Below are 17,007 nucleotides of genomic sequence, written 5' to 3'. Positions count from 1 at the left end.
CTCATTCTATCCGAAGTATAAAGTATTATTTATGTCATCTTACAGAATCAAAGTTTCTTCAGCTAGTAGCCCCAGAAGGGCTGTCTTGGAGTCAAGATCAATTTGGTTTCTTGAGGGGGAGCAGTCTGGAGAAAGTTTTGTGTCAAGGCAAAAATGTCACTCAAGTAGTAGAGTAATAGCTTGGTAGGTAATAAATGTTCTGAGTGGGAGGAGAGGAAGGAGAAGGGAAGCTAGGCTGATGTAGCAAAGAATTACAGAGTTATTAGGAATGAGAAGATAATCTGTTACTGTGGAATTGCTAATTTCAGCCTTTTGTACTGTCTGATGCACTGATTCACCTTTCTTGTTGTTTACTGAAGCATTGCTTTGTATAATCCTCCCTGAGATTGTTCATATTGCAGCGTTCTGGTAGTCCAACACAAAGAAGTGAAATTTAATTAAAGTGACAGATTGCAAGCAATGGTGTAGCTCCACTAGCAAATGTAAGAGGATTACATGTGTTGATTTAATTACAGAAAAAGGTGTGATCCAGTTTGTTGAACTCCTGAGCTTGCCTGCTTTACCTGCTAAGGCTGCAGAAGCTTGAGTGCTGTAACCTCTTTGTCCTGTTTTTCTCTAGGCCTTATATGGATGCTGTGGTCTCACTGGTTACGTTAATGCTGGATACAGGGCTGCCCTGTTTCCGAGGGCAGACAATCAAGCTGTTGAAGTAAGTTAGCACATGTATGAACTGGAAAATGTTCATATGTTCTTCACAGAATGTATAGTGTCACAGCTTGTGCAGTGAGTGAAGGTGTCATGCTACTCAAATATCTTAAATGTCCTAACGTCGTAAAAATGGTAACTTTTGTTTATAGAATATCTCAGAAAGTAGGAATTCCAGAGGTGTTTTCACAGAATTCAGTTCAAGCTGTTCAATGACGGTGCAAGTATGTGGATTATTTTTAAGTTCATAGGACTAGCAAAAGACTGTAAAGGAAAGATCTGCTTTAATTGAGAGGTAATGTGTTGCAGAGTCTGATGTCCTCTGAAGTGATGTTGGACTCTGAAGAACAGTATCTTAAAATTTGTTCTTCAGATAATGTAGTGCCGAATGGGACTGTTGTTTGTAACATCCAACAATTTAGGCAAATACAAATTCTAATGTGACACTTCAAACAGCTCTCCAGGCTTATTCCTCCAGAAGTAGCTCCCTTGGGAGCAGACTTAGCTTAGCATTTCCTGCAATTTCCTGAAGATAAGCACAGATGCATAAAGTGGGATGGGCTGGAGCTCAGGGGCACCACTGGGTACAAAGGTACTTTAAAAGCAGCAGCTGGCTGAAAAGAGGGATCTGCTGTTCTTAGCGTTACCACTAGACTGCTGAAAAGTTCACAGCCTCTATCCCTGCTGTAAGACTAATGGCAAGGGCTTATTAAAATGTTACATAATTTGTAGGAGGGTAATCTCACAGGACTTAAGTACTTGCAGCAAGTGAAATCAAGGTCTGGCCAAGCTTGCACCAAGATATTTGTATCACGCTCAAAGGAAACCTCACTAATTTTACTTTTACTTCTTGTGATTTTCTGTGTATAGACACAGGTTCAGTCCCAACGTGACAGAACGGGAGGCTGCAACTTTCATCATCAAGATCATCCAGAACTGTTTCCTCAGCAACAGGTTTGGCATCTATGCACGTCTTCTCCCTGTGGCTGAAATCACTCACTGGAGTGACTCTTCAAAATCTTTTTTTATAATTGCTTCTAGGCATTAAGTTGTCTCAATACCCTCCTGAAATTCAAAGCTGCTGTTCTGTGCAAAAGTATATTTGACTCTTCTCTAGAAATGAGTTCTAATCTTTCTACTATTTTTTTCTTCATGACTTTGTACTACATTAACATACTAATCATTTTGCTAGACCAGAACATGTTACTCGTTGTATAATATTGACTAGGGAAAATGCCTCAAGTAGAGAACACTGGCAATGTGGTTTTTGAATGTCTTTGTAGCTGGGCCATATTTATTTGTCATCTGCTATTCAGTATACTGAATGGAGTAATCAGTTCTATCAGATAATAAGCAATTTGCAAATCATAATCACCAGCTCGCTAATCAACTCTCGTTTTTTTTTTTTCACTTCATGTATACAAATAGGTTGGTATCTTGTGCAAAATTTTTGAAAGGAAGTGACATGTAAAATGTAATTTTATTACATTTAATACTTTAAAAAGGGTAGTGGTTTTAAAATAGAGGGAGGTAGATTTATATTAGACATAAGGAAGAATTTTTTACAATGACACGGTTGCCCAGAGAGGTGTTGGATGCCCCATCCCTGGAAACGTTCAAGGCCAGGTTGGATGGGGCTCTGAGCAACCTGATCTGGTTGGAGATGTCCCTGCTCCTTGCAGGGGGGTTGGACTGGCTGGCCTTGAAAGGTCCCTTCCAACCCAAACCATTCTGTGATTCTATGATTCTAAATACAATAAATTTAATACTTAAGCATCTTAAGTGCATGTTTTATTATTATCCCAGATAATACAGACTTTGTGGGATATATATTTGTGAGTCCAATACCAACTCTTGTGTAGTTCCATATGGGGTCAGCTTGAGACCAATAAGACTCACTGGCTCAGGTAGAGCCTTGCTAGAGCTGAATTGGATTTCCTAGTGCCTGCTGGTGCATCTGCTCAGAATCTTAGATTAATATTGGGGGTTATAAAGGCAGTCACACTGCTGTAGGAATGCCGAGGGCCAGCTTAGTTCTGGCAAGCCTGAGCTTCTCCCCTTAGTCTGTGACCTGAATAAGCTCTGCCTGTGGATAATTGAGTTACAGTAACAAGGCTTAGATTTGTTTCTACAGTCACTCATCAGAGATGCTATTATTAATGCTATTATTTCCTATGCACTTTTATTTTCATTATTAGCATTCTCCTTAATTAAGATTACTTTTATTTCCACATAATCCTGTTTCCGTGCAGCGCTGATGATCTTGCTTCATTCATTATGCTTTTCCTAAAACAAACTGCCAGTGCAATGTGAGGTGCTTCTGGCTTATGCAAACACAGGATCCAAGCTGCTATTGCTGTTGCCACACTGAGAAGCATGGGAATACTGTTTTTTTACCTAGTTCAAACAAGAGCGGGATGTTTTGTGCTGTTCTGTTCTTAACAGTAACTGGGCCTCACAATGCCTTCAAAGCATGTAGGGCTAGTTTTGATTAGCAGTTAATTTCCTTCACCCATGTTTTGTTTCTGTGGATTATTGATGTTTTTCTGTGACAATGGGTGCAGTGTTTTTTTAAACTTTTACTTACCTCTGGCTTTGCTTTCCTTCTCTAGGAGCAGGACATATGACATGATCCAGTACTACCAGAATGACATCCCATACTGAGAGACACTAGAGATTCGCTGCCGAAGTGAAACGTGTAACCCCGCACCCTCACTCTGAACTTGTTATAAATAGATGCTCAGTCACACCTCGCTATCTTCCGTCTTCTGTGTATGTGTGTGTACACGTGGGTACATGTTTCCTGAACATTGCAACAATCAATCTGATTCATTCCTTTCTCTTTACCAGGTTATATATATTTCTGGTTTTCCCTGGATTTTTGGAGATGGGCTGCAATCACAATTAAAATTGTACTACAATTATGAATGTGTGAAAGAGGTAAAGCTTGTGGAGTTGAATAATTTTTCATGCAATGCAAGGATTTTATAATACATTTAAAAAGTGAAAAAAAAAAATCCCCTTTCCTGCACAATCCCACAAAATGCCATGGAAGGGAAGGGTATGGATTTCTCTTTGGAAGCAAAGATGTTGACTTGTTCTAATTTTACTGTAGAAAAAGCCTGATAATCATCCAAGGTGGTGATGTCTGTGTAGCTGTGTTCGTACTTTGCACTGTACATGGTCCCTGCTACGTGGTCAGTATTTCATGTGTACATGAAGAATGTATTTTTTCCTTTGTGTGTTTTAAAAAGAAAAAGAGACTCTACTGAAAATATATTTAATCTATAAAATGTAATAAAAGACCTTAGACTTGGTGTCTGTTGCATATCTTTTGCCAGGTGCAAGTTTATACTGTGGGTGTAGTTTATACACTACATCATTCTGCACACTTGTGTACTGTTGATTATATTGTGACCATTCTTTCTACTGGAGAAATCAGATTTCTTCTTCAGCTTCTCATCCATTTTAAATTACTTTTTTTATTCATAAAATAAATGTTTTGTGTGAGATTCCTGTACTGAGGAGCTGAAATATAAGACCACGGTAAAGCTCCTTCCATGCTGCTTACGAAGTAGCCCCACGCTGGGCTGGGACACAAGCCTGTGGGACACATCTTTCCTTTTCTGTGTGCTTGTCCTTGTAGAATGTGCTCTTGAGAATGTAGACAGTTGCATCTTTAGGGGATTTTTTACCCTAATGTCCAGCCCGTGCCTGCTCTGGGAAGGGGCTGCCAGGGCCTGGGCCTAGCCGCCTACGGGGGCCTGGGGCCGTGTGGTCCCCGCAGCGGGGCGGGGGCACGCGAGGGGGCCGCCTGCAGGGGGCGCTGCGCCGAGGCGGGCACGCGCCCTGGGGAGAAGCCGCGCCATGATGGGGGGCCCAGCCCCGAGGAGAAGCCGCGCCTGGAAAGGACCCAGCCCTGAGGACGGACCCAGCCCCGACGGGACGTCATGCCCCGAGGGCACCCATTCTTGAAAAGAAGCGTCCACCCAGAAGAGGGCCCCGCCCCGAGGCGGGCTCGACGCTGCGGGGCGGAGGTGTCGTGAGGGAGGCCCAGCCCTGAGGCGGGGCGGCGCCATGAGGTGGGTTCGGCCTTGAGGCGGGTCTGTGCCGTGAGCGGGCGGGGAGTGCGGTGCTCACCTGCGAGGAGCCGGTTGTGGTCGTTCACACGAGGGTCCCGGCCTCTAAGAGGCAGCTACGGATCCGGGGGAAAGGGCTCTGGGCTGTGGTTGCCCAGCCCGGGCTTTTAGGGCCCGCTGGGAGCAGGGCTGCGGCTGAGCCTTGCAGGGAGGCCTGTGAGTGAGGCGGTGGGCGGGCTGGGGTGGGCTTCTGCCTTGCGTGGCACATACGTTCCTATGGCAGTGTGCGGTTCTGATCACCTTTGAGTCAGCACTTTAATCTCCCCGGGTGAGTTTCTGCTTTGCGGAGGGAACTCCCAGGGTGTCCCCTTGGCCCAGGGCAGCCGGGGCTGCGTAGAGGGCCGCTGGCCCACAGCCGGGCTGGCCAGCGAGGTCACTGCCAGAGGAGGCAGTGGGGGTGGCAGGGAGACGTGTTGCCGTGCTCCCAGCTCAGGGGACAGCGAAGGGCAGCGTGCTTTGGCTCTGCCTGCGGGGTGGAGCCCTGGGGTGTGGTGCCGCGGAGGGCCTAGCCCTTCCCCGGTACAGAAGGCTGCAGCCTGCCTGTTCCATTCAAAAATGACTCGGGCTTTTGCCATAGGTGTTAAAATGGGCCTTGTGCCCCTGCATGGCTCACAGGAAGGTGGGCTCTTAGCCCCTTTTCTTATCAGCAAAATGGGAAGGTGCCACTGGCTTTCTAAAAACATTTGGAGGTTCACTAGGGAGAAGTAGTGTAAGAACCGCTTTAATTTGTGATTCAATTGAGCTGTATTTTAGGAGCAGCTGGAACATGCAGTAATTTTTCTGCTCTGTACCTATTCTGGCTCCGTAGCAAAAGGAGCTGATTGATACTACAAATGTAGTGTAGTTACACCTTCCCTGTAATGGGGAGTGTGTAGAGTGATGAGATGTGGAGGCTGCTTCTCTTCTCAGGGGAAGTGAGGGGTCCTAATATTTGCTAATTCAAGTTAATGCTTATATGGGTGTATTTTCCTTTCCTGCTCGTAAAAGTAAATGCACTGTGTAAAATTAAAACCCAAATGAGTTTTTTAAGCAACCTTGTGATGAGAAGATTAATTAAGAGCTAGCATAAATGGAGATGGCATGAGAAGTGGCTCTCTTGAATGAGTACAGCATAAATGAATGCTAGTAGTAGTAAACTTGCTAACAAAAGCTTGTAATAGTATTGTTAGAAATACCTGAGGCTAGAAGTTACTGTCAGCTGGTGAATAATAATATTAGGAATAATAAATGGAGCTGGGCTGCTAATGCTGGCCTTCAGAAAGTCACTCCTAGTTGCAAATCTCAACTCACATAGCAATTTCTATGTGTTCTAGCATAGAATTTGCTAGAAAGCCATCCAGGATTTTGTATCAGAAAGTGAATCTGAGTGTTCTTCACACTGCTGGCTTTTTTTACATACTTCAGTCGGGCTGCCTGGACAGCTCCTATGGTGTTCATTTTTTGGTCTTCGTTTCTGGAGAAATGAAAGCAGCTGGAGCCAGTTACATGTAGAGGTCAACTGGTTTTATCACAAGAACAAACTGGTTTGCAGTACTCTCTTAAAAACTATAAATGACTGCATTTGAGGTCTCTTGGTTGAATCGTTTCTTCCGCAGTGAAGCTTGCGGAAATGCGAATGTGCTAAAACTCCATGTTAGTAGGAAAGACGAGTGACGTCTTATCTCTCTGTGGTTTCTAGTGATGGTGTGTGCCAAAGCTCACCTGCTGACATCTGCAGATTTCATTTTCACAAGTTGACTGTGCTTCCTTCTCTTCCCCTCCCCTCAGGGCTCCTGCCCACAGCACAGAGGAGGGAGAAAACGCAGCTATAATTGTGCATCCATTGAGATACAGAGGGGATTAGGTAGTTTACATTTAATCACGCAAGGCTAAAGCTGATTCTTCCCTGTATCTTCCTCCAGGGAGACTGAGGAGGTGGGAACACTAAGATGCTCCAGTGTTTTCCAGGCACTTCGGAAAGACTGAATCAACATGGTTGGAGACGATGTAGACTTACTTCACCTTCATCCTCTCACCAGGGAGGGATATGTCCTTTGCGCAAGGAGGCTGGCAGGACTTTCAGAAGTCTGTCAGGTAATTAAGAGCAAATAGAATTGACCTTCACGAAGATATTCTGAGTGCTTTTGTCTGTTAACCTTATGCCAGAATATGTCCTGATGCCTCCACAGCCCTGTGAGAAAAGAGGCATCAAAAAAAAAAAGGGGAAAAATTGCTCTTTAGAGAAAAAATATCTAAGCAAAGATGCTACCATGGTTTCTCCGCTCTCAGAAATCCCAGGTCACAGTGAGACACAGACTTCTGGCTGTCCCCACTGCTGTTCTTTCTGTTTTGGCCATGCATATAAAGAGCCCTTAAGAAAGGAGCAAAATTTATAGTGATTCATTTGCATCTGATGGACCCAGGGTTCAGTGCTACTGGTAACTTGATCAGCACTATTCAGATGCTAATCTCATTACGAGCATTAGAGACTGCAGCCAGCAGTGCGGCTCCAATAGCGCAGTGTGCCTGTGCGATGTTCTGGCTGGTGCGCAGGGTCGCCGTACCGCCTGCAGACACCCCGCACACGCTGCGTAGCGCCAGGGTTGATAATGGGCAGAGAATGGGTGCTCGGTGGAGGAGCTGATGAAGTGAGCAAACATGGGAAGAGCAGCTAGAGTCCTCTTCGTAAAATGCTGGAGAGGGAGGAAGGGATTGTGGCCAACAGAACAGTTTAGATTAGATTTGACCTTTTTTTTTCCTTTTCACCATTAATATGTCTATCCTTTCCCCTTGGTTCCACATGAATGCTGTCAAAAAAAAGCAATAAACAAAAAGAAATTGTCCTGAGTGCAGGTGCAGCTTAAAAGCATAATTAATAATTGCTTCACCTTATGAAAAAAATTGTGCCTGTGATGTTTGGTGTTAATACGTGGCATTTGGCTTGTCCCAGGTAAAAAGGACTAAAATCTGCTGGGGAGCACATGACACACTCAAAGACAGCATACACGGGCGTTATGTCTAAATAAAGGCTTTCTGACAAAACCTCGTTACTGAAAGCACCTTGAAGTTAAATTTGGAGGTGCTGCTGCAGTTTTTAGGCCTGGTGCAAAGGAGGACTACCCCCGGCTGTCCCCACAGGATGTCAGCAGTGGGTTCATCTGCTTTTGTAACGACTCTGCATTTGGGAGGTCACAGGAGTTATAATCCTGAAGAAGTAAGATTTATAAGGTGACATAGTGTATTTATTAGATAAGCTACTTAGCTGGCAGGAGCAGATGAGCTCTGATAACGCGCAGTCCTGGCATCAGCTGGCTTATTAAATAGCGCAGCCTCCCCAAAAGGAGGGGATGGCCCGTTGCAACTGTCGCAGCACTATTACTGGAGTTTTGTAGTTCTAGGTGATGCCTTTGTATTTATTTCTGGTACAACATCGGTTGCCTAACAGCACTGATAGTGTCTCTGAGTCTTGCTATTCTAACACGTCCCTCTCCAGGGTCAGCGCTGCCATGGTTAGCCTCAGTGCTTACTGTAGCAGCAGCAAACTATGAACATGCTTGTGTTACGGTTTCTGAACGTTACGTGTGGCTCTGTTGCCTGCCAGGGGAGAGCAGAACAGGAAGGATGACGCAGTGACGTAGATATGCAATCACAGTAATCACACAGGAGGGCAGCAATGGCTGGCAGTTCACTGAAGGGAGATGTTACCTTGCTGACTACATTCAGGTGTCTCTTCCCAAGGGAAGCCTGGCAGCCCAAAGGGGAAGGGAGTTGAGAATAGAATCATGGAAGGGTTCGGGTTGGAAGGGGCTTTTAAAAGTCATCTAGTCCAACCCACCTGCAAGGAGCAGGCAATACAGAACTAGGAATGTGTCTTGGTCTGTTCTTAAGCAGGTTGTTTCAGCTTTGCGGTGACAAGCCTGGCAAAACAAATTGTGCTTTACTGTGGAAGGGAAGAAGTATCTGAATCACAGCAAATCTAGGAGACAGTCCCAGCTGCATGTATTGATTAGGAGTGAACATGTGGAGTGGTAACTTAGATCCTGACTTAAGAAGGGGCAAGTCATGGTATTCCATCCTTGTAGAGATTAGGAGTGATACCTGACAGAGAGGAATATGCCTCTGGATAACAGAAAGATAAGAGATAAAATTGTGTATTGCTATGATGTAGTTATTTTCCCCATTGCAAGACTTGGTGAGTTATGACTGCTGCATCTAAGCTTTTTCAAGATGTGTGCTGTTAGCATACAGACTGTATGTGTGCATCTTTGCATGCACACATGCAAACTATTTCCTTGCTGAGAACTTCACATTACTCTTTGGAGCACAGACCTAGCAGCTTTGCAGCACTCAACCTCTTTGCACAGAGAACCCTGTATGTACTGCAGAGCTGTTTCTTGTGCAGGACAGTGCTGTGCCTGCGTGGCAGCTGATTGTGCGTGAGTGAGTGATCTAATAAAGCTCCTTATGGATGTTTTGCTTAAAAGAACTTTATTAACCTAGGTAAGTAACAAATTGCGGGAACATGTTATGTTCTGGCATTGAGAGTCAAAAACTTGAATCTTAGTGTCAGGCCTGGCTGCCTGCACCAGCTTAAACAGCAGGAGCATTGGTAAGGGTAGGGGTAAGGATTCTTGACTCTGTGAGCATAACTGACTGACTGAACAATTTTGCCAATTATTAGAGGTTGTAAGTTAGCAGAACTTTCTAGAAGGTCCAATATCTTACCACCTAGATAGTTTCTGTGCAGTTTTCAGAGACCCTCTGACCCCCGAAGGGATTCCTGGCTCCATGTCTTGGCCTAGGGAAGGGTGGAAGCCAGCTTTCCTGTATTCCTTCGGAGGGAGGAGTTACGCATCACTCAGATAACTTGGGCTGGGTGGAAGTGAAGGGTAAACCTGCCTCCCGTGGCTGCAAAGGAAGGATCCCAGCAGTGCCAGTGCAAGGGACACCTGCTGCCTTTTCTGCCTGGGATGCCAGATGAGGACTGGGCAAGAGCTTTGTGAGGTGTGGGAGGTTAGCGAAGGTACAGTTGCCCCGGAAAACAGACTGTGCAGCCTGGTGCCTGGCCGTGCTTTCCAGACCTGATGCCTTTAGAACCTGGAGCCAGAGGGTGAGCTCAGGTCTCAGCTCTGAGCTGCATGCGAGGCCGAGAAGTGCTGGCTGCTGCCTGTCCTTCACAGAGATCCCAGCTCGGATCTTTTCCCGGCCTCGGCAGCTGCAGCCTCGCAGCTCTGTGGCCGGGCGGCAGAGGGCACTCCGAAACAGGCCATGGTACCCGGGACACGGACCGAGCGGCTGAGGAGACACAAATCTGCCTTTCCCGTAAGGCGAGCAAGCCTGGCAGGGAAAACCTTGCCGTGACCTTTAGTTGTGACATATCTGTCACGGCAGGCACTGAGCTAGCGAGTACCTGGATATCAGATATGAAATTGCTCAAGAGCCTGGCAGTTTGTATTCCGGCATATTCAGCTGGGGAGGATTTTGACCTTCCAAGGGACATAAAGGAAATGCATTTTGCTGATGCTGCATCGGTGTCTCAGGTGAAGCCTTTAAATTTATGGGTCTCCTCTGGTATAGCAAGCATGCAGAAATCCATAGTGCATTTACCAAAATAACAAAGGTTTGTCATATTGTGCAGTAGTTCTTGTTATTATTGCACTGTGTTAGATGAGCAGCAGCTGTATTCAGCTCCAGAGATGGCTACATTTCTGTGATTCTGCACATGTACAGTTTTGGAAAACTCCTTTGGGGTGAAAAGTACTTTATATATAGGCTCTCATGTAAGTTGTCTGTTATTTTAAGGTTCTTGAGTACTTAGTAAAAAATAAAAACCTCCCCATGTAACAGTAGTTAACATTTTCTCTTACCTTTGAGCAGTTTGCCTCGGGCTTCACATTTGCAGTAGACATAACAAGTAGACATAGCAAGTACGTGGCACTCTGAAGTCTTTAAGCCTCACAGAATAAGCAGAACACAGGTAGTAGGATGAGGGAAGAGAACAGGTCCAAGAGAAGAAAACACTTTGAAAAAAAGCACTGTCTAGGGATGCATCTCAACAGAAACCTGGGGTGTGAAAAGTGCTTTCTCCCTTACCCAACATGTAAACTAGGATTTGAATTTCAGTGTTTTCAGCATCAAGTCTGGCCTTCAGGCTGCAACCCTAGACGATAAAGAAAGAAGTAAGTACAGCCTTAGCTGTGGTTGTGTCACAGATCAGAGCTCAAACAGAGGGGCAAACAAATATACAGTAATTTCAGGCTCATTAGCTTGCAGACAGCATGACTAGATCAGAGGGAGGGATTAATCTCTAGGTAAGAAGACAAACCTGCCAAGGAAACACCTGACCTGGATCTGTGGTGAAACCTCAGAAAGACTTCAGGAACCTGAAAACCCAGTTGGTTTCCAGGACAATGCTGAAATAGGGTTTTTTTCCCCTGTCTTTCTGCTGACACTGTGATCCTTCTTGCAATTTGAAGAGATTTTTCTTTCCTTTGAGATGTAGCTCTTATCAGCTTGTGGGACAAGTGACTCAGTGCAGTGCCTGAGGCTATAGGAAGAGGGCTGGTGGTAACTGAGTTCTTACCCATCAGCTGAGCCTGGAAAACCAGTCATGTTTGTGTTCCTGCTTTCTCTCAGCTGAAAGGTAAAATTACTAAGCTTAAATCTCACTGAATGTTCCTTAAAACTAGAGCAGGCTTAAGAGCAGATATACCAGTTCCCAGCTTCACTGAGGGGCAGGAATTCACGTTGCCTTAACCCTATCACATGGGATATATGGTGGGCCAAATCCCTTTAGAAACGCTTGAAGTGAGACGTAGGGAGCCTGATTTCTTGCAAAAGCTGTGCTCTGCATTTGGGAGCTGCTTTGGCTGCTCAGTTCTTACGGAACCTGAACCCAACAGGATGTAAATTGGGAATCAAAAAATCAGCTGCCACTTTTTGAGAGCTGAGCACATCTGTGTGCCTGTGCAAGAGAGCTCTCAAATTACAAATTGAAATTGGAGTCCTTTTTCCTCTAATATCTGTTCCTAGGACTTTTGAGCATTATTGGTAACAGTATAGGTAAAGTGACATTCCAGCAGATGCAACTTTTACACTGAGAATGACTCTCGCATTTTAAACTTTTTTTACAACTGAGCCTGCTGCTGATTGCTGTCCCTCAAAGTTATTGTGGTTGCCCTTTTCCCAGGAGATTGTGTCTACTAATTGTGTAGAAGTTATAGGAAAAGCAAAGCTTGCCCTTCACTTTATTAGAGAGCCTCTGCAAAAATATCTCTTCGCATTGCGAATGGCTTTTGCTGAAACGGTGTGGCTGTTCTGCCTCTCAAAATGTTGATGCACTTTGGGAGAAAGTTGTTCACTGGACCTGCAGTTGCACTGCACTCCGAGGGGATATTTGGGAGGTGGAGGTGGGTACTGTGTGTTTGCCCATACAAGCTGTCACCACTAGATGACACCATGGTTCTGACAACAAGGTCCAAATGAACCTTAAAACCAAGGGCATTTTGCCTGTTTTGGAGGGTTTGTTACAAACCCAGACCATGGGCTAGATCTGCAAACCTTTCAGTGAACTGGGGTCAAGTTTCCCCCGAATGCAGGCTGAGGTTTGAACAAAATAGGCTCAGTTCCAGGTGACAGGGTGGGATTTACGATTTGGGGTGGAAACCATCTGAACGTTTGACTTGCAACCAGGCTGATCTTGGCTGTGGTTAGACTTGGAGGGCCTGTGTGTGTTTGAAACAAAATCTCGGACTAAGTTCAGAGAATATGAGCCTGCCTGAGCCAAAACCAGAAGGGGTTTGCACGACCTTACTGTGAACCACTGTAAGAAGGTTTCACGTGACTTCATTGCTCACCCGAGGTGGGTCCAGGCACGAACCCAAAAGCAGTATCCAGACCTGGTCAGCAGTAGCCCTGCTTCCCTTTTAACCGGTTGTCACTGTGGGTGGTAGGTAACCAAACACTTGAGAAGGAGTCTGCGAGCACACCTTGTCACGCTGCCACCACACCTAGCTTAACAGCTCACCGTAGCGTAATGGTGGCTCAGCTGCCACAGGGGCTGCCTTGTCTCCAGGAGCACTGTGCTTTCTGATCAGCTGACTGACTCGTCACCCACCAGCAGAAGGTGTTTGTTTCTCCTGTAGTGTCTTTCTGGGCTCTTACTCTTTAAATTGCACAGGGTCTAGCAGGTACAACTCTACAGCTGTTCATTGAGCAGTAGCTGTTGCTTGCTACTTCTTGCTCTTTTTTTTTTGGCAGAGGAAATGCTTAGTTATTACCTAGCCTGAAACAGCTTCTTTCTCCTGTAGTTACTGTGTATGTTACCCTTCCATGGCTTTTTTCATCACTTTCAATGAGACTCAGAGGATGTTCACATGAAGCATGTTAATAAACCAACCTGCATGTCTTCGACTTTTGCAAAAAGTATTTCAGTGTCCTGAAGTTTGGCAACTATCATGTAATTATGTGGCTCCACGGACAGATTCGGGGAATTGATAATCTAGGAGATGTTTGTACAGTGCTCTGTCATCTCCTTTGAAATTCATGCCTTTCCACTGCCACCTCAGCGACAATCCTTAGATGCAAACTGGTTAAATGTGTTATAGCAAGGAGTCAGCACAGAGAGAGGACACTCACCTAATGAGCACACAGTGTGTAAGCTACACCCAAACACCTGCTGTCCTTCTGTCCCACGCTAGTTGTGTCCTAGCGGGATCCCAGCAGTTTGACAGGTCTTTTTGGTAACACTGACTCCCAAGAGTGCTTGGATATTTGGATTTTGTTGTGGCAAACTTGCAGTGCATGGAAGTTTCACGATTATTAACTTCATACATTGATGTTTTCATAGTATGCTCAGATGACTAGCTAAAACAAACTAGCCATATTGATACAGTTAGCTTATGCTAATTTGTTGTTATGTGAATAGAAAACTCTTTCAAAATAACATTCATAAAAGCTTCATTACTATTGTAAAGTTAAGCATCACAGAAAATGCCAAATGTTTTAGTTTATTATTTGTTTTTGTAGACAAAATGGTGGACTGTTTACCTTGAATCATCCCAAAGCTTTGCTCTGGTTGGAATATGTTTTTGTGGAAGTCAGCTTTTATGTAAGGCTGGAATTTATATTTCTGGTGCTTGATGATACTATATCTTTTGTTATATTCACTGATGCAGTCAGAGAATTCTAAAGGATTAGTTTTACAAAAATTCTATTTATAGCCCATCATGGAACAACAGTATCGCTATTCCTATTTTTAATTAATATCTAAATTAATTTACCAGCTTACAGCGTTTGAGTCTCTAGCTCTTCAAAAAACCCTAAGGGCCTCTTTGAAATACAGGTACACTTGTTACCTTGCAAGGCTGCAACACGGTAGCTGATTTTAGTGACAAATGGCATATTTTTATTCACAATTTAGACACTTCATTCTTACGACCCTTCACACGATTAGGCATTGTTTGGTGGGAGGGACAGGACTCCAGGCAGGAGAAATAAGAGGCAAACTATTTCCTTTTTACACTGCGATAGTTCAGCTCAACGTACTCTGCCACAAGTGGTGTGTAAAGCTGACACGAGGACAGATCGGAGGAGGCAACAGATATGGGTAGGTAACAGAAGTAAAACAAGTGGGTCCTTATGGACTAGAATGCCAGTTGTAGTCTGGCTGTGATGTCTGTATCAGCCTGTTCCTGTCCAAGTGTGGAACAGCAGGAGTGGTATTTAGGTGTGTTTGCTGGATTATCACAAGCAGAAAAAAGTAGAAGCTCAGTCAGTCTCGTGTGATACTTCCCCTGGCAGAGTGTTCGGTAACTTTCATCCCTGATAAGCCTTCCAGATTTAATTGTGATTTTTTTTTTCTTTCACTGAAAGCCTTTATTACTTAAGGAAAATGACTGCTTTCCAAGCAATGTCTCCTACAGCAGAGATGTCTTGCTGTGTCCAGAGACATAAGATACAGTTATATCCAGCACTCAGCATTGTTGTCTAAACTTATGCTACTCTTAATGTTTTCCTGAAGTCCTCTGTGAGCTTATGTTGTTTCAAAGGGCAAATACACTACAAGCACAACTTCTTTCCAGATGTGTGAGGGAGCTGAGTGGAGCTGCCACAAGCACCCTCCAGGGCTCTGTGCAGCTCTCACTGCTGCAGAATTAATGGGCCATGGTCTCTCTGAATGTTGAGACCATTCTGTACGTGTTCCTTCTAACACTTAACCTTTCTTCCTCCACTGCCATGCGTAGAGTGTGGACAGAGAAAAGAATAATTCCTGTATCTTTTAGCCCCGCCCCTGCCCCTGATCTGCCAGGCTTACAGTATTCAAGGTAGCTTTCACAGGGGGTGGAGGACTGACAGCCTCCAGCACAGACCCGGGAGTGAGGACACCCCAAACCTCTGTGCTGGGGGCACCGTACACCTTCAACTATGAAGAACTTTAAGCCTTGCAGGAAACAGCAATGTTACTGAAACATCATCAGTGCTTATAAATGTGGATTTCTGACTTATTCTGTGACTTTACTTAGGGGCCTAGACACCTTCTGAAAAGCCAACTCCCCTGCAGAATGTCTGGGAGGCAGAATGGGACTGTTAACCAGGATGAAATGGCACTGCAGCAAGCTGCTTTGGTGCAGATTCCTATAATGCTTGTAGCTTTCTGTTTGCTTGGGGGTAGGAAATCTTTTGCCTGAGAACTGATACTCTGCAAGTTAGTGCTTGCTGCCTGCTCATGTTCTGCATGCTGATGTGATTGAGAAGCAACCCAGGAAGCTGATGGAGAGTCGGAGAACTATTGCAGTTTGGAGAAGAGAGGAGACACTTGTGAGGATCAATGTGGTTGCCCTTCTGTTCTGCTGCCTGTGCTTGATCATTAGTTCCCACATCTACACACAGGATAGCAAAGTGGGTAACAGCTTGGCAGTGCTCTGGGTCCTGCAGCTGAAGTCAGGTGTTAGTGTCGTCTTTGCTAGCCACATTTCACTGGTGCTGTTGTAACATCATACTGCACGCACTCTCCAGCAAGCTTCTGCAAAGTTAGCTTCCCGCGTCAATGGGAGTCCCACAGGTTGGTTGTGCAGATAACTGAAATGGTGTGAGTGGTGCATAGAGCTGCCGAAGCTCTTCTCAGCCGTGTCACTTGATGGGCTACATTGTGTTGGGAAGGTCAGCAGAACAGCCTGGGTCTGTTTGCCTGTCTGTAGCACAGGGTGATGTGAAGAACCTCATGTTGAAATTGCTCTGTGCCCCCTGGACTGGAAGAACTGTCAGGCTCCTAGCGTTGCTCCTGTTTGTTGGGCCTTCTGAGACCCCAGTGGGGAAGGATTTTCATCATCTCTTTTACAGCTGGGAAAACAGATACCTAAACAGACTTGAGTCACTGGGGTGGACTGCCACGTGCCCAGCTCTAGCCCAAGAGCTGCCGTTGGCCGTCACGGAGCGATTTCAAAGCTGAAGAGCTTAAGCAGGGCACTGAAGCTCTCCCTGATGTCAAGCAAAAGGCTGGGGGGCCATTCAGTGGGGCCTCAACCAGGGAGTTGTCAGTAGGTTATGGCAGTGTCAGACAGACTCCCTGCTTCTTTAGGGGATGAGAGCACAGCTGCAGGGAATGAAGAAGTGGACATGGCTTCTTACTTGAAGCCTGTAGAAAAGGAGCTCCAGCAAAGGCTGTCACTCTCCTATTAGGTTTTTCTTTCTCTCGTTTTTCCATCTCCCTGTCTGGCCATTTGTGCTGCCTGCCTGTTTGTTTGTTGGCTGAGTGCCTGCTGAATTATTTACCAGCCTGACTGAATTAAGCAGCAGCGAAAGCAGGCAAGTGAATCCCACCTGAGACTCTTCCAGGGAGAGGGAGGTGGAGAAGTAGGATATGCTTGGGGAGGGGGTGTTGATACATAGTGCTTAATTAATTAAATGTACCAGCTCATGCCAGACAAAACCTTGTGGGAGGAGAAACTCCTCTATTGCCCTGGAAGCTGAGTGTGTGGCTAGCACACCAGCTCAGGTGGCAGCGTGCCCCATCTCCAAGCTGGGTGGGAGTCCTGCCACTGGGAGCTGCCTTCAGCCCTTGCAAGTGTCATGTCAGCATGCTGGGATGTGGCAGGGCTGTCAAGCGACCGTTCCCCTCCACCACATCAGTTGTGTTGTTTGTGATTGTTGTTGTGCTGTGTGAGGTTAATTGGGTTAATGAGCG

The 17,007-nt window shown here is 45.4% G+C and overlaps 1 protein-coding gene across 3 annotated transcripts in view; it reads left to right on the top strand.

The window, feature by feature from the left end:
* Nucleotides 1-4,022, top strand: part of PI4KA (phosphatidylinositol 4-kinase alpha) — a 60,571-nt gene extending 56,549 nt beyond the window's left edge. For 2 of the 3 annotated variants that reach the window (XM_086761818.1, XM_086761819.1), the window contains exons 53-55: nucleotides 620-709; nucleotides 1,576-1,659; nucleotides 3,318-4,022. In XM_086761818.1, coding sequence (XP_086617944.1) covers nucleotides 620-709; nucleotides 1,576-1,659; nucleotides 3,318-3,369 — 226 coding nt within the window. In that variant the 3' untranslated portion in view covers nucleotides 3,370-4,022. The remainder of the gene's footprint in view (nucleotides 1-619; nucleotides 710-1,575; nucleotides 1,660-3,317) is intronic. The other variant, XR_015260468.1, reaches the window with a different exon arrangement.
* Nucleotides 4,023-17,007: the final 12,985 nt, after the last annotated feature.

The sequence above is a fragment of the Chlamydotis macqueenii genome, chromosome 17 (genome assembly GCF_036417535.1).
Source record: "Chlamydotis macqueenii isolate bChlMac1 chromosome 17, bChlMac1.mat, whole genome shotgun sequence".
Classification (NCBI taxonomy): domain Eukaryota; kingdom Metazoa; phylum Chordata; class Aves; order Otidiformes; family Otididae; genus Chlamydotis; species Chlamydotis macqueenii.
This window is presented reverse-complemented; position numbering and strand designations above follow the sequence as displayed.